This window comes from Furipterus horrens, unplaced genomic scaffold (assembly GCF_987537825.1).
Source record: "Furipterus horrens unplaced genomic scaffold, mFurHor1.1.pri manual_scaffold_12, whole genome shotgun sequence".
NCBI classification, from domain to species: Eukaryota; Metazoa; Chordata; class Mammalia; order Chiroptera; family Furipteridae; genus Furipterus; species Furipterus horrens.
In genome coordinates this window covers 301115-322714 of record NW_028327182.1, presented here as the reverse complement: position 1 = coordinate 322714, position 21600 = coordinate 301115, and the positions used below count along the sequence as shown (strand labels likewise).

At 55.2% G+C, this 21600-nt stretch overlaps 1 protein-coding gene across 2 annotated transcripts; it reads right to left on the bottom strand.

The window, feature by feature from the left end:
• Positions 1 to 251: 251 nt before the first annotated feature.
• BID (BH3 interacting domain death agonist) lies at positions 252 to 20912 on the bottom strand. 2 transcript variants are annotated; one of them, XM_090258423.1, is made up of 6 exons: positions 20851 to 20912; positions 8273 to 8335; positions 5995 to 6208; positions 3801 to 3940; positions 2536 to 2748; positions 252 to 575 (listed from the first exon to the last, which is right to left on the bottom strand). In XM_090258423.1, the coding sequence occupies exons 2-6, from the start codon at positions 8282 to 8284 to the stop codon at positions 564 to 566; spliced, it is 591 nt and encodes a 196-aa protein (XP_090114549.1). In that variant the 5' UTR covers positions 8285 to 8335; positions 20851 to 20912; the 3' UTR covers positions 252 to 563. The 2 variants fall into 2 exon arrangements, with proteins under 2 accessions (XP_090114549.1, XP_090114548.1); XM_090258422.1 differs by lacking the exon at positions 20851 to 20912 and adding an exon at positions 20653 to 20762.
• Between the last annotated feature and the right edge of the window lie 688 nt (positions 20913 to 21600).

Below are 21600 nucleotides of genomic sequence, written 5' to 3'. Positions count from 1 at the left end.
ACCTGTTCTGGATGCAAACTGTCCCAAGCTGTGTGGTTTGAAACAGGAAGACTAGCCCGCCCTTGGCGTTACGATGCTGCCTGCTGCACACGGACTTCCATTTGTAAGCGGCGGGTGAGCTCCCTCTCCCGGCCCAGCCGGCTCCACACATGCCGCTGCTGGGAGGGGTGCTCCAAGGCTGCACCTTAATAAACGGTCAAGTTTTTTGTTTTTTCGGACAAAAAACATGAAGTGTTTTTTTATCTTCTGCCTTATAATCTGCATTTAACTTTAATTTTCAAGGGGGGACCCATACACTGAAAAAGAGAAAGGCACACACGTAGGTTCACGAGATGAGAGCAAGTTGTTCGAATGTGTGCAGGCTGCCATTTTCATTCAAGTCGATCAATGGGGAGACTTCTGAGTGGGCGGCAGCTGCAAACGTCCCCTTCACTGCAGTGAGGAACAAGGAGCTGTCACCCTGTGCCGTCTGCACTAAGAACTGCACGGTCACGGCTCCATCCCCATGAGAGGCAGACGCCGCCATCCCCACGCCGGGCTTTAACCAGGCCCGGCTGCAGCTGTCAGTCCATCTCCTGGCAAGAAGGGAAGAACCAGAATTAGTCATAATTCTGAATTTTTTATTTTAAATTAAAAAAAACTGATTTGTGAGGAAACATGGATTTGTTGCTCCTTACGGACGCATCACTGGTTGACTCTTGTCTGCGCCCTGAGCAGGGTTGAACCCACCACCCTGGGGTGTCAGGATGACGCTCCAACCAGTGGAGCGACCAGCCAGGGCAGACTTTTACTTTAAATTCTCTTTCTTAGAACCTGTTTGCTCCTTTTCCCGCTTTCCTAACCTGCTCTGAATGACCAGGGCTCCTCTTCCTTTCCTTCTGCTGTGGCCCAGGTGGCACTTCAGGCCCAGTTCTGGGTCACAGCGTTGGAAGCACCAGAGACTGTGCAGATGCATGAACATGGCCATGTCATTACCAACAGCCCTTGTAAACAACGGGATGGGGAGGGCGGGTTACATCCTTCATTTGACCAAACACTGCAGTTTTTAGAATGCACTCAACATCGGGGACAGGTAATCTGCACAGGATGTAAACGAGATTGTTTCTGTCTCTACGGCCAGCACCACGGTCTCAGGAGCAGGAGCCTGTCTCTCTGGTCCTTGTCACTAAGGTGTTTGTTGTCCTCACCTGTACCCTCATCTCACGCACATCCTGGCCCGTGGCAGAGGCGGCCGGGCCAAGGGCAGCTTCCTTTGCTCCAGGGACCCAGCTCAGAGACGCACCTATCGCTTTGGCCTGCAGCCCCTCTATCAGCTGGGTCACGGGTCACACCTGGCTGACAGGGGAGCCTGGGACCGCTGCCACAGCATGCCGCGTGCCTGCCCCCAACCCTACGCGTGCAGGAGGGAAGGACAGACCCCGGGAATCCAGCCGACGCTGCAGCAACTGAAACTGGTTTTCCGATCTGCTCCATGGACTGGTTAGAATCTGTAACCCCTCTCCCGACCGGAGCAAAACCTTCAGCACTGTGTTGATGTAACACGTTTAAAACCCACTTGGGTTTTACTGCTGCCCTCTCCCGTCTGGGTGCTCACGCCACAGTTCACTCAGTGGACGCCGCTGCTGTGTCCGCGACCATTGCTCGAGTCCAAACTAGCTGTTCTCATCTACAAACCGGAAGGCAGCCCTTGAGAAGCGGGGTTTGTATAAAAACGCCTTCTCCGGAAGCACTGAGATGTGGCTGGCTCTCCCGAAAAGGCACCTCGGTGGGTCCCAGAAGTCGAAGCTGTTGGGGCTCTTGGGGCTTTGTGGGCTGCTGGGGACACCGCACCCCTACGGCTGTGAGATGGTGGCCACCGAGCACTGCCTGGGACATTCCCAGGCCTCCCTGCTTCCAACAGTTCGGCCAACAGTTCCCTGCTCCCCGGCAGACGCAGAGCTTTTCAGGTTTACCAGTAAAGAGTAAGAGGGCTGGATGTCTGAGTCATGCTCCGGACCCATAAAACCCCAAAGAGACACTAGGATTGGTAAAGGGACATGTTTTGGGGGGCAGGTTTCAGATAGTTCCCCCGCCTTTTGACCTCCCCCTCTGGTCTCTCTACTTCATCCTTTTTGGAAAGCGTGTTTTTAAAGAACTTAATCTTACTTATTTTGCGGACAAGGCGAAGTGAGAGCAGACCAGAGGCTCAGCTCGGGGCCCGGGGCCCGGGGCCCCTTTCCTGGACGCCCCACGCACCTGCCCCCGACTATCATGACCCTGTGGACAGGACGAAGTGAGCCTTCCCGCTGACAGTGGGGCCTCTTAAAAATAAAGCCGAGGTCCCTCCTGCCACACTGGTCTTGCTCACGAAAGCAAAGCAAAGCCCCCCACTGAGCAGGGTGCCCGTGACAACCTTCCCTGGGGTTTGAGCATCAGATGCGGAAGGAACGGCAGAAGGAGGCCAAGGGCTGGGCTGGGACTCCTGACCTCAAGGGAGCCGGGTGCGGGGAGCAGGCAGAGACCACGCAGCCTCGGGGAAATGCGTTAGGAGCTTACATTTCTGACTAAGTTTCTCACGTAGGTGAGCAGGTTCTGGTTAATGAAATTCACTGTTGTGCGAAAGACCTCGCGGAGCAAGGACGGGCTGTGACTGGCCACCTTCTTGGCCAACAGCAGGGTCACCAGGAGTGCGGCCTTCTGCTCTTCCATGTCTCTAGGGCAGGCCCGCAAGGCCTGGTCCACCGCGGTTTCGAGGCTGGCCCTCCGGCCCTGCAGGGGGAACAGAGTGCACACAGAGGGCCAGGGGCTCCCGTCCTGCCCCCCAGCGAGTGCTCCTGCCACAGGAAGTGGTTATGAAGCCGCCCAGCCAGGGGAGGGGGACTAAGCAACACATCAGCCTGGAGAGGCGGCAGGAAGCGGAGACGAGACCACGCCTAGAGAGCGACACTCACGGACCAGACACGTGGCCCCGAGCGCCAGGTGCGCGCGCCCAGCTCCGGGGACCCCTGGCTCTCAGGCTGGCCATCAGGAATAAGTGCACTCCCCATGATGTCTCAGACGACCGGGAACAGGGACGCCAGTGGCCAGCGGCCGGGAAAGGACCCTGAGGCTTATGACGTTCACGGGAGATTAAGTGGACGTGTGGGAGAGGTCCCAAGGCAGGACATCACGGGGGGACGAGCCCACTAGGGAGGGGACAGGCCTCCCTAGAGGCAGGAGGCTGGGCCTGGCTGAACCCAGAGGATCAGCATAGTTTTGTTAGGTGGTGAGGGGCACCTGCATTTTTAGCTGTAGTCGAAAGAACGGAACCCTTCTCTCCTTGAACTTGTCAGCATATACCTGACGACCTTGGGGTATTTCTCCCCCGTGCCCACCAGCTTCCGCAGAGAGGCCACAGTGCCACAGCCCCCACAGCGCCCGGCAAAGGACAAAGGCTCCGTGAGTCAGCGTGTGGGTCACACCCACGGAGCCGAGAGCAGCAGGTTGAAAGGCCACTGTCTCGTCACGCCTGGGAAGTGACTTTTAAGTTCTCTGCTGGCAGTTTTTACTCAGCTCCCTAAAACGGGAGAAAGTTACTGCTGGAGGCGCCCCATAGACTTGGTTCATCTTTTCACACGTTTTATCCCCGAACTCTTGACTCTGAGGGTTCAGGTTTCTTAAATGCCAAAGGACTTAATTCTTCTGAAAGACACCTGATTGTTCTGTGACTCCTGTTTCCGGTTCTTCTGTGGACGGTCACGAATTGGGCCCCTCAGAGAACACTGCTCTGTCTGATGGGACAGAAGACCCCGGAAAAGACACCAGAAGCTTTTCCCACTTACGTCCTCTGACAGGTCCCCGTTCCTGAACTGCATCACCAGCTGGTCCACCAGACTCCGGGGGATGCTGTGGTCCAGGCTGTCTCCTATCTGGGCGAGCTGCCGGGCGATGTTCTGGATGATGACCTCTTGCGTCTCAGAATCTGAGCGGCAGACACAATGGCAGCCTCAGACAACGCCCGTTTCTACACCTTCACCCCATGCCACCCACCCTGGAAAAGCAACAAAGCCAGCTCCCACTAGCAGAGCCCCCCCACGGTGGGGGCAGGCAGGGGGTGGGGTGTCCCCCAGGGGTAGACTGCTGGGTTCCGGGAAAGGGCCTGAGCAGGCAGACTTCTCCCTGGACAGACTCCACCTCTGCGCGTGGAAAGGCTCCGTGTGGCACATGGGACAGCCTTGTCAGGGCAGGGGCTCCGGTCAGGGTCAGGCTGGGTTAGAGCCCCCAACTCCCTCAGCAGAGCAGAGCCCTCTCGGACCTGGGAGGCTCTGCAGGATTGGCCCAGCCCCTCTCACAGAACTTCTCCCCCTCCCTCGAGCTGTGCGAGGTCCCTGTCCCAGGTGGACACCCCACTCTCACGGGCACGTGCCCTCCTCTGCCACCCTTGACACTCAGGACCACACCGTGTATTGTACTGTCTGGCTTTCCCGCCAGCGTGTCAGCTGTAGGGCACTCTGATTTTTTTAAGTTTGGTTTCCTGCCAATCACGCAGCACTGACAACAGCAACGCACAGGAAGACGCGGAGGGAACAGCTGATGAGGCGTGAAGCGAGCCCACACCCAGCTCCCAGGGGGGCTCAGTAAATGGCAGCTGCTGTTATTGCTCCGTTAAAGCTCACTTTTCAGCCTGGCTGGTGTGGCTCAGTGGCTTGAGCACCAGCCTGCAAACCAAAAGGTCGCCGGTTTGATTCCCAGTCAGGGCGCAGGCCTGGGTTGTGGGCTTCTTACTTGTCAGGACAGAACTCTCATCCTTCCCGTCCTTGGCCAACGGGCAGAGCTGCCCCCTGCCCGCCCCCACCCACTCTCAGGACGCACTAAGAGGGGCGAGGCCTCCTTCCACACCCTCTGCCGCCCCCCCCACCCCCCCCCCCCCCCGTCAACATGCAAAGTGTCAGCCCAACACCATGTTCCTCCTTGGGACTTCCCACGTGCTCCTCTGCTCATAGGACAAGTCACCACCGAGCCTTAGATCACCGTGAACTCCAGCCCTTCTAGCCAAGCCAACGATTCACAGGACCTTCCCCTGGCCCTGCCTCTCCTGCCTCCCAGTCTCCAGGGCAGCACGGGGCACAGCCTCACAGCCCGCTCAGTGGAGCCGCAGGGTCCCTCCCGATCCCCCGCAGGCGCCTTGCCACACCCGCTCCCGCCCCCCAGCTCGCGCCACATCTGGGACGGCCACCCTCCCACCCCAGGCTTGTCCCCTTCGGCCCGCGAGTGGATTCACCCACGAAGTTGTTCTGCCTCCTGCTTTCAATCCTTGGCAGGTACTTAATCAACACGCTTGTTTCTGCCAGAGGGCGCGGGGCCATGCGCAGCCCCATAATCACTCCGGCCAACACCACCGGCGTCCAGCCGGGCTTTTCGGTCTGCGGGCGTGGGATGGCGTAGAAGGGCAAAGGCCTGACCCCACCCATCCTAAACCTTCCCCAAAGGGGCTGGGCACTCTCATCCCAGGGTCCCCCAGATCTGAGACTGGACGGGCTGCTGTCCCCCTCAGGGCCACCAGAGGGCAGTGCAAGCCCCTCGGCCCGCAGGTGACAGGGCAGCAGGATTCCAGGTCCACTCCAGCCCTCAGTCAACCCAGACTTTTAAGGCAGGGATTTCACAGGGCGCCCACCATGGTCACCAGCTGGGCCGTGGACCCTGTGCTTGGGAACCGCTGCTCCCCAACCTGGGAACGGGGGCCCGTGGGGCCAGCACTGAGGCCAAGACAAAGCGGGCCCGGCCGCACCCAGCAGGCGTCCGACTTGGGCTTGTCGTGCGCTGTTCTCTGGGCCGCAGCTCACCCATCTGGGGGTGAGACTCAGACCCTCCCACGCCCCCTCATGTACAGACACCAGGGTCGTGACAAAGAAACGACTGGCAACTCCACTGCAGGGACCCTGTGCCGACCCCACCACCGCGGGACCCGGACGTGTGGTGGGGACCGAGCCCCAAACGTCACTGGGGACACGAGGCAGAGGGAGAGCGGGGGCCCACCAGGGTCCTGGCCCTCCACGACGATGTGGCTGAACCGGCTGCCGTCCGTCTGAAGCTCGTGGTCAAGGAGCTCCCCGTGGGCGGCAGGCACAGGCAGGTCGCGGCCCAGGCCCTTCAGCTCCTCCTGGAAGCTGTCGCCGGGGCAGGTTTGGAGGAAGCCGAACACCAGCAGGTCCGTGAGGCGCTCGCCCGGGAGGCTGGAGCCATTGCGGACCTGGGAGGAAAGGGGCGGCAAGGCCTCAGTCACCTGTGGGCACGACAGGTGACGCCTGAGGGCCTGTGTGCAGACAAAGCTCCTGCCACACAAGCGTGTCATCTACCGAGTGACGCACATCCTGATAACGCCTAGCGGGAGTGAGCTTGCGAAGCGGGGCGCTGGCGCCCCAAAGGCAGTGTTAGGGCAGCCTCACTTCTGCCAAGTCCCATGAGTCCTTCGCTGCCCCGAGCCCACCTGCCCCGCCCCGCGCCCCGCAGAAGCTGCTTCCCCTCATCGTCTCCTCTGTGGGCCCAAGATGGTCGTGTGCAAGCAGCAGGTTTCCAGTAAATACTGGGCAGCAGTGGGCACACGCCCTCTACCCATGGGCAGGCTTGCTCACCCTGGGCCCTGAGGCCGTAGGTGCGGCTTCTGCTGCCACCCAGAGGGGCCGTGACCTTGGCCTGTCCGCTCAGCGCTGCACAGCCTCTGCCCTGGCAGCAGGGCAGTGTTTCTGGTGTGCGGATGCGTCTGGGACAGCGTCCTGGGCATCGGCAGCCAGGGAGGGGTGTCAGAGAACCAAAGACCCGGGATGAAAGAGGGGGGAGTCTGGAGGCCCAGAGAAGCACAAAGCAGGCGTGGGGGGCAGCACGAGGCCGGTGGGAGGTGGAGGTGCAGGAGAATCTGTTTCCATCTTCTGAGCCCTTAATATTTTTCATTAGAAAAATCAGGCCCAGGCTGGTGTGGCTCAGTGGACTGAGCACCGACCAGAGAACCAAACGGCCCCCAGTTCGATTCCTGGTCAGGGCACAGCCCTGGGTTGTGGGCCAGGTCCCCAGTTGGGGGCGCGTGAGAGCCAACCACACAGTGATGTTTCTCCCCCTCTCTTCCTCCCTTCCTATCTCTATAAATAAATAAATAAATAAAATCTTTAATAAAAAGTCAGAAAACTTTTAGAAGACAGGTTTTAGGAGGCAAATGGTTTTAAATAAATAAAACGCAGGGACCAGCGCCCACCTGGGCCGGGAAGGGAGTGTCTAACAGGACCAGAGTTTTGGTGAGAGAAGATGAAACTTCCGTGAATGTACTTAATGCCACTAAACCGGACGCGTAAATGGTGAAAATGGTAAATTTTATGCTCTGTATATTTTACCACAATTTAAAAAATTTTACCACAGTTTTTAAAACCTGAGGAAAAAAATATCAAAGGTAAGAAAAATTTATCGCAGGGAGAAAATGCAGGTGGTGGGGGAAGAGGCCGCCATGACCGCTGACTCTGCGGGCCACCGGGCAGTGGGTCTGTTTTTGCTACTTGATGGGAAAAAAGAACCGGAAATAATCTGGGAGTAATCAGTCCACCTCCCTGCACTGCAGGGTATCAGGAGAAACGGGGCGTGGAGAGAGCACCCCCAAGTTAACAAGCTGTGGGGCACAGGAGGCAGTGGCTCCGACCTGGAGACAGCTCAAGGACATGGCGGAGGGGACAGAGCGGCCACCCAGGAGGGCCAGCCACGGGCGGTGCCAAGGGCCTGAGCTCAGGAGGGTTTCTCTGCTGAGCCTGAGGCGGCTCCGGAGCTTCGGAAGGACGTTGGGTGACACCTGCCGCAAACCGCGGGGCGCCGGCGGCTGCTCTGGGCGCAGGGCCTCGGGCTTTTACACACCGTGTCCTGGGCAGCCTCTGGGAGCGGCAGGAGGCCCAGGCGCTCGGGTGCACACGGAAGTGCTCGTGGCCGTGAAGACGTTACAGAGCTCAGCAAAGGAAGGAAACGGGTGACTGAAGAGCTTTGGACTGAATGTTACGATTTTCTCTCCAAGTTCACGCAAAAGTAAGAGCAGACAAGGCACAGCGTGGGAGCCATCCTGCTGAAGGAGGGGGCTTTTAAATGGTCTCACACCATATAGCCTCCTGCAGGCAGGCCGTGGAGGAGCAGGGCTGAGGGCAGAGAGGGAGACGGGAGAGCACCAAGCCGAGGGTCCTTCTCTCCTCTGTTGCACCCCAGCCACGCAGGGTGGGCCGGGCTACACTGACCCACTGACCAGCCACGCACCCCTGCCCTGCCCTGCCCGCCCCTGGAAGCACCTGACCTGAGGCTCCATGGCGGCTGGCAGTGGGACTGGAGTCCGGTCACAGACGTCTGGGGCCACAGCCTGGAAGGGAAGCACAGACACACAGGTGGGACACCCCCTCTGGGATCCTCTGGAAGGAACTGAGGATGCTGTCCTGGGCCCTGGCTCCGAGGCACTGCCACCCCACCACGGATCCCCTCGCCACCCCCCTGGCTGCCGCTGGCGGCTGCTCTGCTTGCGCAGAACCCTCCTCGGCACAGACTTGTCCGGGGCGTGAGCACACCTGGCTCCCCCTCCAGCCTGAGGGGCCATCCCACCAACTGGTGTTGCAACAGCAATCAAGGCTCAACGACAACAAAAGGGTGCACACAACCCACGCACGGGACGCCGCTGGAACACCTGGCTCAGGTGAACAGAAAGGCTGCGCCATTGGGCCCACAGGACACCTGCTACCCAACGCCCCTCTGCCAAGACAGGGAGATGCAGCAGCTCTTCCTAATGCACAGAAACAAACAGAGGGCGGCGGCGGAAATGAAAAGACAGAGGAACAGGTTCCACATGAAAGAACAGGACAAAACTCCAGAAAAAGAACTGAATAAAATGGAGGCAAGCAATCTACCGGCTGCAGAGTTCAAAACACTGGTGATAAGGAAGCTCAAGGAACTTCGGGGGAAAATAGATGATCTCAGTGAGAACTCCAATAAAGAAGAACCAGTAAGAAATGAAAAGCACATTTGATGGGTTAGAGGAAGCGGAGGATCAGATCAGCGATTTGGAACACAAGGTAGCAGAAAACACCCAATCAAAGCAGGAAAGAGAAGACATTTTTAAATGAGGACAGTTTAAGAGACTCTGAGATAATATCAAGCATAACAACATCTGCATCACAGGGGAACCAGAAGGAGAGTGAGCACGGGATTGAGAACCTGTTTGAAGAAATAATGACCAAAAACCTCCCTCACCTGGTGGAGGACACAGACATACGAGTCCAGGAAGCGCAGAGAGTCCCAAACAAGCTAGACCCAAAGAGGACCTCACCAAGACACATCATAATTCAAATGACAAAGGTTCAAGATAAAGAGAGAATCTTAAAAGCAGGAAGAGAAAAGCAGAGAGTTACCTACAAAGGGGTGCCTATAAGACTTTCAGCTGATTTCTCAAAAGCAACTTTGCAGGCAGGAAGGGACTGGCAAGAAGCATTCGATGTGGTGAAAAGCAAGGACGCACAACCAAGATCACTCCACCCAGCAAAGCTATCATTTAGAACGGAAGGGCAGATGAAGAACTTCCCAGACCACAAAAAGCTAAAGGAGTTTATTACCACCAAACCAGTATTACAAGAAATGTTAAAGGGTCTTCTTTAAGAAGAAGAAAAAAGTTAAAAATATGAATAAAAAACTATCACAAAGAAAAAATTGTCACTGACTAAGGCAAATATATAACAAAAGCAGTGAATCAACCACCACTGAAGCCAGTACGAAGGTTAAAAGCCAAAAATAGGAAGATTGTATGTGTTACGACCATCAGTGAAGGGATGCACACACAGACACACAGACACACTCACGACAGAAGTGAAAAATAACGACAAAAACATAAATGGGGGTGGCTGAGTAAACATGGTAGTGATTTTAGGATGTATTCAAACCTACGTGACCATCAACTTAAACCAGACTGCTGTTCAACATAAACACAGCTCAGTGGCTCTCAGCACAAACCAGGAATCCACCGGAGGGACACGAGAAATGACGAGAAAGGGATCCAAACACAACACCGCCCCGACCGGTGTGGCTCAGTTGGCTGGGGGCCGTCCCACAAGGCAAAAGGTCACAGGTCCGATTCCCAGCCAGGGCACAGGCCTGGGTTGTGGGCCAGGTCCCCCGTTGGGGTCGTGTGAGAGAGGCAACCAATCAATGTCTCTCTTTCTCTGTCTCTGTCTCTCCCTCCCTCCCTTCCCCTCTCTCTAAAAACAAGTAAATAAAGTCTTTTAAAAATTTATTCTTCAAACACACTACAGGAAGTCATCAAGAGAAGAGGACAGGAGAATAAGGGATGAATGAAGAACAACAAAAACAATAAAAAAAAAAAACAGTGAATAAAATGGCCATAACTGCAGACCTATTAATCATTATTTTAAATGTAAATGGTTAAATGATCCAATCAGAAGACAAGCGGCTGAAGATATTTTCTCATTTAACTTCCCAGGTGATTCTGATATAAAGCTATGGTTGAGACCTACTGTCATAATTTCTGCCTCTTCATAATTATATTCTTAAATCTTTCTGAATAAAAAGTCAGGAACCTAAGAGGGAATAATATGTGCACATATATATTGTTGCTATTAATACTTTCAAATATCTTTTTAAAGGTTGAAAGCAGCCCAGGAAATTTACACAGATCAATATATGACTGTTTTTAAGTGAGTATGCACTTTATTTTAAATATAGCAAATATATTCAGGTTTTTCAAGGAAGATGAGTTAAAAGGTCATTATTCATATCTGGAAACCTGTTGTGGAAAGAATGAAGGTCTTTGAATTGAACAAACAAAGCTCTGCAAACTATCAATGTGTTCTTAAAGCTACTCTATTATAAAACTTCTCTATTCCTCAGCTTTCTCACCTGTAAGTTAGATATACCAAAGTTCATCTTTAAGAGTTACTTTAAATGTTAACTGAAAATTCAAATACAATTGATTCTCATTATTCATGGATTCAGTTTTGCGAATTAGCCTACTTGCCAAAATTTATCTGTAACTCCAAAATCAATACTTGTGGCACTTTCCTGGGCATTTGTGGACATGCACAGAACGGTGCAAAATTTGATTTGCTTGACACACATGGGCAGCTGAAGTGCCTTCTTTTGTCAGGCCTCATCTGGCAAACCAGTGAGTTTCGACCTTTTTCATCTCATGGCACACATAGCTAGCTGCTGAAATTCTGCGGCGCACCAAACAGTGTATTTTTTTGCTGATCTGACAAAAAAATAGGTATAACTTTGATTCATTCACACCAGACAGCTATTGTGATAGCTGTTGTCGTTTTTTTAACTTGACAACCTAAGGAAAAGAGGTCAGTGGCCCTGACTAAATAGTCAGGTACTGCATGTTTTAAATATTCTTGTGGCTCACAGGTTGAAAATTGCTGCTGCAAACAGTTGTTCTTCTCATGGCCTATTTAACACCTTTATTTTTAGTTTTTTGCTCTTTATTTCTTTTTTGTTAGTAATTCACTGTTTCACAAAATAGCTTGCAAATGTAGAGCTGAAGTGCTGTCAAGTGTTTCTAAGGACAAGAAGCTGTGACGTATATTGTAGAAAAAATACACATATTAGATAAGCTTTACTCAGGCATGAACTATAGTGCCGATGACCATGAGTTCAGTGTTAATGCATCAGTGAACAATATATATTAAACAGGGTATCTTAAAATAAGAAGACTCGTAAGCAAAGTTATATGTTGACTAGTTGACAAAAAATGTGACCGAGGCTCACAGGAACGTAACCCTGTATTTCCCCCGGGAGCAGTGATTCAGCATCCTCTCACTCAGTGTTTGTAGTGACTTCACAGAATATCAATACTATGACTCCGGGTGGGGAACACACAATACAGTGTACAGATGATGTGTCATAGAATTGTAAACCTAAGATGTACGTAAGTTTGTTAACCCACGTCACCCCAATAAATTCCGTAAAAAATAAAAACAAACAAACTATGAATAATGATAATTGTGTAAAGTGCCCTGCGGGATGCCTGGCACACAATTCTTGCTAGAAAATGTTAGTTTTTGTAATCTTATCACCCATTAGAAATTTCTACTATAAAATTATTTTAAATTAAATCCAGATATGAATGGACACATTGATACTATTTGTAATAAAATTTGCTCATTGCCTTATCTGTAAGGACAATTCCATGTGAGCTTCTGCTGTCCAGAATAGGGCCTTCTAGAACAGCCAGTCTCCCAGAAAACCTTCATACTCATAAGTAGGTAGAAAAACATATGAAACTTTTTAGCAGCAAAGAAGCAGTGCAGCACCAAATGCAGCTAATAAAAGCTGCTGTGTAGATGGGAAGAGCCCACTGATGAAATAGCAAGCCTACCCTTTGCAAAACAGTACAAAACCTGCAGAGGAGAAAGATAGTGGTCAGCATGCTGACATCACTTAGCCACGGAAACAGGTACAAAAACCAGTAAACACTCCAAAAATTGAATATAATGAGTGACAAAAGGTGGGGGAGAAAACAACTACAACTTTTAGGATAAAAAAAAAAAAAAAAAGAAGACAAGTGGCTGAAGATGTGAAACACAGACCAGGACACGTTGCTCAGCCCGAGAAAAGGACATCTTGCTGTTTGCAGCAGCAGGGGCGGACCTGGCGGGCATCACACTCAGCGAAACAGATCAGGCAGAGAAAGACAGACGCCGTCTGATTTCACGTACATTGGAAGTTAAAGAACAATATGAACGAACAAACAAAACAAAAAGAAACTCAAAGAGACATGATGCTGGAAACCAAGACTTTTGATCTGAGGTATGTTTACATGCCTCTCGGTCCAGGTGTCTAATGATCCGAGCAGCGAGCTGGACTTGCTGCTGCTGACAGTCTCTGCCTGCTCAGGACTCGGGATCTTACAGACATCCTGTGACTTAAACAGAATCTTGCTGAGTACTCCATCTTCCCTGACGTTGATAAGGAAATCAGACAAAATTAAGTACAAATGGTGTTAAACCTTAATTGCTTTCTGACAAATGGTGTTTAACCTTAATTGCTTTCTGAACAGCGCATCAGTTCCTTAGCCTTAAAAGAGTAAGTGATTAGATTTCTGTTTTCCTATCTTTCTGTCTAGGAATGCTATATAGACTTGTTGGTCAGGAAGCATTCTATTTAGTTAATCCTTTAAGCATCCTCTGTTGCAAGTTTCAAGTATTTTGTAAACATTCCCAGGATCTGCCTGTGAGCTCTTTCCTGGACCCTCCCTGTTAATGAGCATATCTGTAAAATCAGTAAAAGGAGGATGAGGCTTCCCGCCCTCCGCTGTTGGTCTGAGCAAGCCACAGTCCTCCGTGCGTACTGGCTATTCATCCTGCTTATTGGAATTACCTCAGCGTCCCCGGCCACACTTAACATCATATCTGTACCTACAAGACAGAGAACAGACTGCTGGCCACCAGACGGGAGGGGGAGGGGAAGGGATGACCAGGTACAAATTGGTTGTTAGAGCACCAGTAACATTGTAATCACCTAATCAATATGTTTTACACCTGAAACCAATAAAACATTGAACGTCAACTGTAACTGAAATATTTTTTAAAAAATTTTAAAAACAGCCTGTGCAGTTAATTACTATTCTTTCTGTCCTATGTCAACAAGGGGCCGCGTTTACTGAAACTACATTTATTTTGAAAATAAATTACCCTTCGTTTGGATAAAAATGGAGTTAATTTTAGTGAGAAAAATTACGTTTCAGTAACATCTCTGTGGCCACCAGGTTCCAGTGCTGTTCCCAGTCTCTGTGGTTTCTGTCTCCACCTACAAGCTGGACTGGATCCGGATTTTCCAGTCTTCCCAATACCTGCCTGGGACTCTCCAAAGGAACGTGTCCAGCTTTCTCCCGCTCCCCTAAGCGGGAATCACTGAAAACTGAAAACGCTCGTTTCCCAAGGCTGTGGGACGGCTGGGCACGGGCCGCAGGGAAAGGCCCTCCACGGCTCGCCTGCGGACAGGCTCCGGGCCTGCTGCCGGCCAGGGGAGGTCAGACTGCGCCCCACCTGAAGGCAGCTCAAGACAAGACGCCTAGAAATCTTCCAGACTAACTGCATTCAGGACCAGAGACCAGGAGGCCTTCTCAGATCACTAACCTTTGTTTTTCTTTTCTTTTTTCCCCATACAGATGCTTCTTATTAAATACAGTCAAGCCTCGGTTTCTGAATGTCTCAGTTCTTGAAGGTCCGGTTCTCGGCCAGTTGTTCACGAAGGAAAGGTCTCAATTGTCTCACAAAACTCTGGGCCTCAATTCTCCACCGACAACCCTCCTTACACGCTCACGTGTGATCGGCCACACGTCTCTCAGGCAACAAACGAGGGCGAGTCGGCCTTCAAACAGACCGCTTCCCGAGCAGGTTCCCGAAACAGGTGCAATCTGAGGGCCCGGCTTTGCAAACCCACCTGCACCATCGCCTCTGGGAACGAGGGAGAGAGCAGTTTGCTCAGCCCGCTTCTGCGGTGTGGGATTTCCAGGGAACTCTAGGGGTTCAGACCAAGTCACCCCAAGATGTGCTACTGGTATGTAAATCACTTGGAGCTGAAAATCACGAGACCCTGCAGGCTTTACCTCTTCCTCGAAGAATTTTAAATCAGGGGCCTTGCGCATAACAAGAGTCACCACCAGGCATAACCTTTTAGGACCTGAGAGGGCAGGACAAACTTCTAATGAACATCTGTCCTTCGTGTCATCCTCCGTGACCTCCCTCCCTCTGAAGCCCCCGGTGCCTGACCTCACCCAGGGCTCAGAATGTCTTTCCACCTCTGAACCTCTCCTGTGCGTGGGGGGGTCCCGAGTGCACATATACGATTAAATTTGATTATTTTCTCTTCTTAATGATCTCATGTAGATTTATCCATTAGAGCAGCTGAAAGAACCTCAAGGGGACAGCAAAGTCTTTTCCTCCCCCACAGCACGGTCACAGCAGGGCCAGGCCCTCAGCTTCCTCCTCTCCTCAGTCCCCACGGAGACCACACGGGCTTCCCCAACCCACTGACTTCCCCTCGAGGTCTACACACAGCAGCTTCCGCACGGGCTGGTCTCACTGGGCGGAGGAGGGAGAGTTGCCCCCGCAAGACAGGCACGGACGGAGCTCGAGGTCAGGACTCTGCGCCCTTCGCCGCCTTCGTAGCAAGGCCCAGGGGGTTCCTCAGAAACTCAAACACTCTGACTGCTCTACCCGCCCCCGCCCCTCCCGCAGAGGCATAGGGAACACCGGGCTTGCTCAGTGAGTCTCAGCCCTGGCCACACATTTACATCAGCTGGGAAGCTTTCAAAGTGACTGGGCCCTGGACGGGTTAGAGCACTGTCCCGATACACCAAGGGTGCAGGTTCAATCCCTGGTCAGGGCACATACAAGACTCAACCGATGAATGCATCAATAAGTGGAACAACAAAAAATACATGTCTTGGCTCTGGCTGCTGTGGCTCAGTGGATTGAGCGTCGGCCTGCGAGCCAAGTGTCGCTGGTTCGATTCCCAGTCAGGGCACATGACTAGGTTGCACATCAGGTCCCCAGTTGGGGGCGCGAGTGAGAGGCAACCACACGTGATGTTCCTCTCCCTCTCTTTCTCCTTTCCCCTCTCTCTACAAATAAAATAAACAAATTATTTAAAAAAAAAAATAGACGTCTCTCCCCCCTGCAAATCAATTTAAAAATTAATAAATAAAACAGCCTGATTGGACAGGGTCCAAGAAACCCACTAGAAAACTACTGGCATAAGCAATGAGTTCAGCGGGGCTGCAGAACACGAGTATTTGTAAGATCAACTGAACTCCTCTATAGGAGCAACAAACCAAAAGTGAAATTAAGACAACAATTACCTTTATAATAGTGAAGAAAATAAAATATAAAATACTGAGAATACATCTAACAAAAGCATAAGATTTGTAAACTGAAACCTACAAACAGCATTGGAATAAAGATGAGCTCAAAGAAAAGCGTTCCAAGTTTACGAACTGGAAGACCTCCTACTGTGAATATGGCAACACTCTTCAAGCTGACCTATAGATCCATTTTCCACGGAGAAACTTGTACCCGTATGTAACTATTCATAGCAGGATTATAAATAGTTGAAAATTAGAAAATTCACCCAAATGTTCAACTAATGAGTCAATAAACCCGTGGTCTAGCCCCACAATAAGACTTACTTGGCCCTAAAGAGGGACGAAGTACTGACACCTGCTACAACATGGATGAAAACATGCTAAGTGAAAAGGCTTGTCACAAGGCCACGTGTGATTCCATCTATACGAACTTCCCACCACAGGCAAATCCAGGCAGACCCGGTTCCGGCTGCCTGGGCTGAAGGCAGACGGGGGCCGGGAGTGACCGGTAGGGTGTGTGGAGTTTCTTTGGGGGGCGTGGAATATTCTAAAGTTAGGCTGCGGTCATGGTTGCACAACTCTGTGAATATATTAAAGAACCACTTTAAATGGGTGAGTGCGAACTATCTCAGTGAAAAAATGGGCAGCCTCGGGGAAGGGGGGACAAAGAAGCAGCAGGTCTTCTTTTTTCATCGATTTTAGAGACAGAGAGAAACACACCAATGTTGTTCTGCCCGCTGATGCATGGTTGGCTGAGTATTGTAGGTGGCCTGCCCCGTGGGTCGAACCTGTAACCTTGCTGTATCGGGATGATGGTATAACCAACAGAGCCACCAGGTTAGGGCCGGCCAGGAGACTTTACCAGGTAACTCAGGCACCCCTCCCACAGCTCTGCTGCTCCGAACATCATCCTGGGGGCAACCCGGCGCCAGCCCTGGACCTCCACAAGAACTGTGTGCACTGGGTGAGGCAAGAGGGCCAGCAGGGACGGAGGCAGGCGTCCCAGGAGCTCTTCCCAAAGGCCTCGGTTGGCTTTGACTGTCTTCCCGTCTCTCCCGTCAACTCTGCACAGCTAGGCTCCTCTACGAGCCCAGTCGGGGAGAAAAGGGACGTCACCAAGGCCAGTCCCAGCTTCAGCTGGCCCCGGGGGGGGAGGGAGGGGGCGCGCTGCCCTCCCGCTGCCCTTCTTGGCTGGACCTGGCAGGAGGGCAAGGATGGCCAGCACGTGTGGACAGAGGGCCCCCCGTGGGGAACCATGCGCCTCCCACCTCCCATGCTCTGACAAAGGCGGCACCACTCAGACCGCCGGCGCAGAGAGGCAGGAGAGCACTCGCTTCCCACGCCGGTCGGCACGGCCCTGGGAGATGCCAGCACCAGCAGCGGCCCTGGCTCAGCTCCTGGTCAGCCAGGCCCGCCCGGGAGGCCAGCTAAGGCCCGGCGTCCGAGGAGGTGCCCCAGGAGAAAACAAGGCTTCGGAGAGAGGTGGATGCCCGGGCCAGGGGGTCCCACAGCTGAGCCGCTCAGGGCGCAGCAGGTGGGACCCCTATGCGCACGCAGATGCGCACTGCATTTGTTACACACACGGACCTGCCCCGGGTCAGCACAGCCGCCTGCAGGTTCCTGTCCGGGTCAGGCAGAGGCAGAAGGCTCCGCGGTGGCCCTGGTACCCCAGACCCAGAACACAGGCCGTTCTGTGTGCACTTCCACGCAGCCCTCCCCTGGGCGTCCACGCCCTTCCCCCAGGGCCCACGGCAGTGGCCACACGTTGGGCCTCAGGCAAGCAGCCCCTTTACACCCGGGTAGGACCCCAAAGGTACTCTTTTCCCGTCCTCTGGCACCACCTGGAAACTGATGGGGCTGCTGAGGGGGAGGGAGGACCACGTAAAACCCACCATGTCCCCGTCTCCTCAGTTGGTAGCTCCCAGGACCCTGGACACAGGCACCCAGAAAGCCAACCTAGAATCCCATCTGCAAGGCAGCAGAACCTCCCGAAGTGGCTGCTTCGTGCAGATGAGCAAATGGGCCCACCGTCCATCGGACTCTTCCCCATTTTGAGCAATAAAGGCAGGAAGAGGAGGGGGAAGGTCTGAGTCAGGCGTGGGGGCTGGAGGGCCTGCGGATGGTTCTTGGGGCGGCACCCCACAGAGAGGGTCCAGGACCGTGCCCCAGAAGCACCCTCCTCACCCGGGAATCACAGGAAGGCCCTCGTCCTTCGCTCCGCTCCTCACCCTCAACCTGGAACAGGTGTAAGGTGCAAAGGCCGAGGGGCCCTAATTGGGGGATGCAGCAGTGAGGGGCAGCACATCCCGAGTCCCACACCCTCCGTCGGGACCCTGGGCCAGTACTTAACCCCTCCGTGCCTCGGTTTCACCATCTGAAGAGCAGGGATGTCCACACGGGCTAATGAATGCACATACATCTCTCTGTGGTGCATCCGACTCCCAGGGAGCTCGTGGGTCAGGGCCAAGCACCGAAGCCTGCAGCCGCTGACCTCAGACCCCCAGTGGCTCTGGGGGAGGCCACCCAGGGGTGGCAGCTGAGGTGCTGCTCATCAGATCCCGGACACAGGAGGCCCACAGGGGTGGCAGCCGACCTCAGGGGGCTCCACAGCCCCAGCCAGGCAAACGGCCCCCGAAGCTGCAGCCCCAGGAAGCACTTCCTGTGAGTGGGCTCAGGGGCTGGCCATGCGGAGCCAGCACCCTGGGGACCCCCGCCAGGCCACCCACAGTCCTCCCCGTCCTTGCTGGGATGGCTGCTGGGTCTTGAAAGCTGACGGAGTTCCAGCCTCCAGGCCCAGCACCCTGTCCCAACACCTTGCCCGAGACAGGAAGAGACGGTCCTGCCCCACCTTCTCCGGGGGAGACTCCTGCCTGATCGTTCCCAAGTCCCCACCCAGGCTCTGGGTGCTCCTGGACAGGCTGTGCTCATGTGCAAATGAGCAAAACCTCCAGTTCCTCCACGAGTGCCCCCAGACAGCCAGGATGGCAGGCTTCCCTGGGTGTGCGAGCCCCGGAGCAGGGTATGCCACACCCCGTGCACCCCCTTCTGTCCAGACGAGCCCGCCCCAGCCTGCCCTGCGCTGCCCGAGGGCACTTCCCCTTCTGGAGCTGGCCGGCTGCTCGTCAGCGTCCAGAGTCCACGGAGATGGCCTCACCTTCTCAGACAAACAGACAGACAGCGCCTGGAGCAGGCGGGGGGCTGGATGACCCAGTGAAGGGACTGGGGACAGATTGGCAGTCACAGAACAGTCTCGGGGTGTCAGGTCCAGCACAGGGACCAGTCACTGATGTGACAACTGTGTGGTGCCAGGTGGGCACTGGGGTGTCAGGGGGACACTCTGTATGTAACTGTCTGATAACCGCTGGGCCGCATGCCTGAAGCTAGTACAGAACCATACTGAACGCAGACTGCAATTAAAAACAAACGAGCAGCCCAGTGCACGTTCCCACAGCCCTTTGCACCAAACACGCCAAGGCCTGCGTCCCAACAAGGCACAGTGGCCGCCAGTCTGCGTCCCATTCCTGACACACAGCAGCACCCTGTCCCTGTGCCCCGTGCCCAGCACAGGGTGCTCTAGGGAGCCTGTAAGGTGAGGCCTGTAAACGGCAGCCACGAGGTGCTGCCCTGGCCCCTCCCCGCTCCCCATCCCCCAAGTGACAGCAATGCTCACACTCTGGGTGGCAGGTGCCCTCTTCCCAGCAAGCCTCACTGGAGGCCTGTCCCCTCACCTTTACAACCAGAGGACTCCCCTACTCCTGTCCGAGCTCTGAGCCCTGACTTCCAGAACACTCCCTCCCAGGGGACTCCCAGACCCCAAGGGGGCCCAGGCGTAGGCCCAGGAGGACCTCCGAGGGTGCGAGCCTGGAGTGCCAGGTGGGAGGAGATGGACCGTGGACAAACCACATCCTGCTCAGGGCCCTTCCAGAAAGGGGACAGCGGAGAAGCCACCGAGGGAGGCTTGGGCCAGCAGATAAGACTTGGCAGGAAGGGCAGGCGCGCCTGGCCGTGGAAGGAGGCAGTTGCCCCAAAAGGTGGGGGTTCCCAGCCTCCTCCTCACCACTTTCAGGCCCAGCAGACGAAGACAGTCCAGCGCCAGAAGCCAGGCTCACACCCAAAGCCGGCTCTTTCCTCGCCAGCCTTGGGCGGGGCAGTAAAGCCACCCCCACCCCGCGGCTTCCTGGGCACCGAGGACCTCGGGGCCGGGCAGGGGCTCCTGGGTCACCGGGTCATCGGGCAAACTGCTCTGCACCCCGTGCCGGCTCGCACAGAACTTCTAACGGAGCCGAGACGCTGGGGCAGGGGCGACAGAGCGGAGTCCCAGGTCCGCGCCTCGATTGGGGTCCGGATCTGGACCCACACATCCTGCCCAGGTCTCTCATCTCAGGGGTGAAACCCAAGGCCTCCGGTCCAAGCCCCCTCCCGCCCCCTCCGCGCCCCCGGCCTCGGGCGGGCAGAGGCCACAGGCGAGGCTCCGTGGGGCGCAGAGGACAAAGCCTCTCCGGCAAGGCCAGGGCCTCTCAGCGAAAGGCGCGAACCCCAGGGCGCACGCGCCCGGCTCTCCCGCCTCGACCCCGTGCGCGCCGGCGGCTCCGAGCGGGAAGCCTCCCTGGCCACGTCCGGGCCGCGGGGACCGTGGCAACCGTAGTGGGCCGAGGGGGCCCCGACGCCGGTGCGGAAGATCCGGGCGCGCCCGGGCCCCAAGCCCTCCTCTCCCACCCCAGGGCGCGCGCGGCCACCTCCGGAGGGCAGGCCCGGCGGCGGGCCCTCGCCTGCGGATCCCTAGGAGGGCGAGGGGGCGGACGGCTACTCACCCCCTGCAGCGGCGGGAGGTGGAGCGGCAGCGGGCGAGCGGGAGGCCGAGAGCAGAGGCCGCTCGCCGACTTCCTCTATCCGCCGCCCGAGGGCCCCGCCGCGGTCCTGCCCGCCCCTCCGCCCCTCCGCCCCGCCCCGGCCCGCCCCGGCCCGGCCCCCCGCGCTCCCGGCCCCGCCCAGCGCCGCGAGGGTCCCACCTGGGCGCCGTCTGCCAGCAGAGGGGTCCTGGCTCGGCCTGGCGGGGACGCGCCCCGGCCCAGGGAGCCCCTTGGGCAGGGTGGCCGCCTACCCCGGCGGCGCACGGCTGGGTGCCGGGGCCTCGCGTGCAGCTGCGGCTCGGACGGAGCGCGGCGGTGCCCAGCGCGCCCGGGGCGGAGGACGGCCGGGAAGGCCCCTCGCCAGGCCTCGCGCCGACCACACACTTGTGGCGCCAGCGAAAGGGAAAGAGAAAGAGGAAAGCGCGCGGCGGGAAGGACGAGGCAGCGGACCGGGCCGAGGAGGCTGCTGACGCCGGGCTCCGGAGAAAGGAGAGGTTGCAAGGACGGGTGACTGAAAATCATCGCGTGGTTATGTTGCTATAATAAAAACCACCGTGATTTTCCACTTTTTGTATTTTCTAATTTCCCTTAAAAAATTTTTTTATCTTAAGTTGCAGTTGACACACAATATTATATTAGCTTCAGGCATACAACCCTGTAATTAGACATGTATGTAACTTACTAAGTGACCCCCCCCCAGTAAATATGGGGCCCCCCTGACACCATAGAGTTACAGTATCATTGACTCTCTTCCCTGTGCTGGGCCTGACGTCCCCGTGACTCCCCTGTAACTGCCAATTAGTATTTCTGAACCCCTTCACCTCTTTCAACCACAACGCCACCCCCCACCCCCATCTGGCAACCACCCAAGTGTTCTCTGGCCCTGGCTCGTGCGGCTCAGTGGACTGA

Excerpts from the sequence above, each read along its gene's own strand:
- BID (XM_090258423.1), bottom strand. Across the intron at positions 3,941-5,994 it reads CGTGGAGGGCCAGGACCCTG|ATTCTGAGACGCAAGAGGTC; the intron begins GTGGGCCCCCGC and ends TCTGCCGCTCAG. Across the intron at positions 2,749-3,800 it reads ACGGGGACCTGTCAGAGGAC|GGCCGGAGGGCCAGCCTCGA; the intron begins GTAAGTGGGAAA and ends TTCCCCCTGCAG.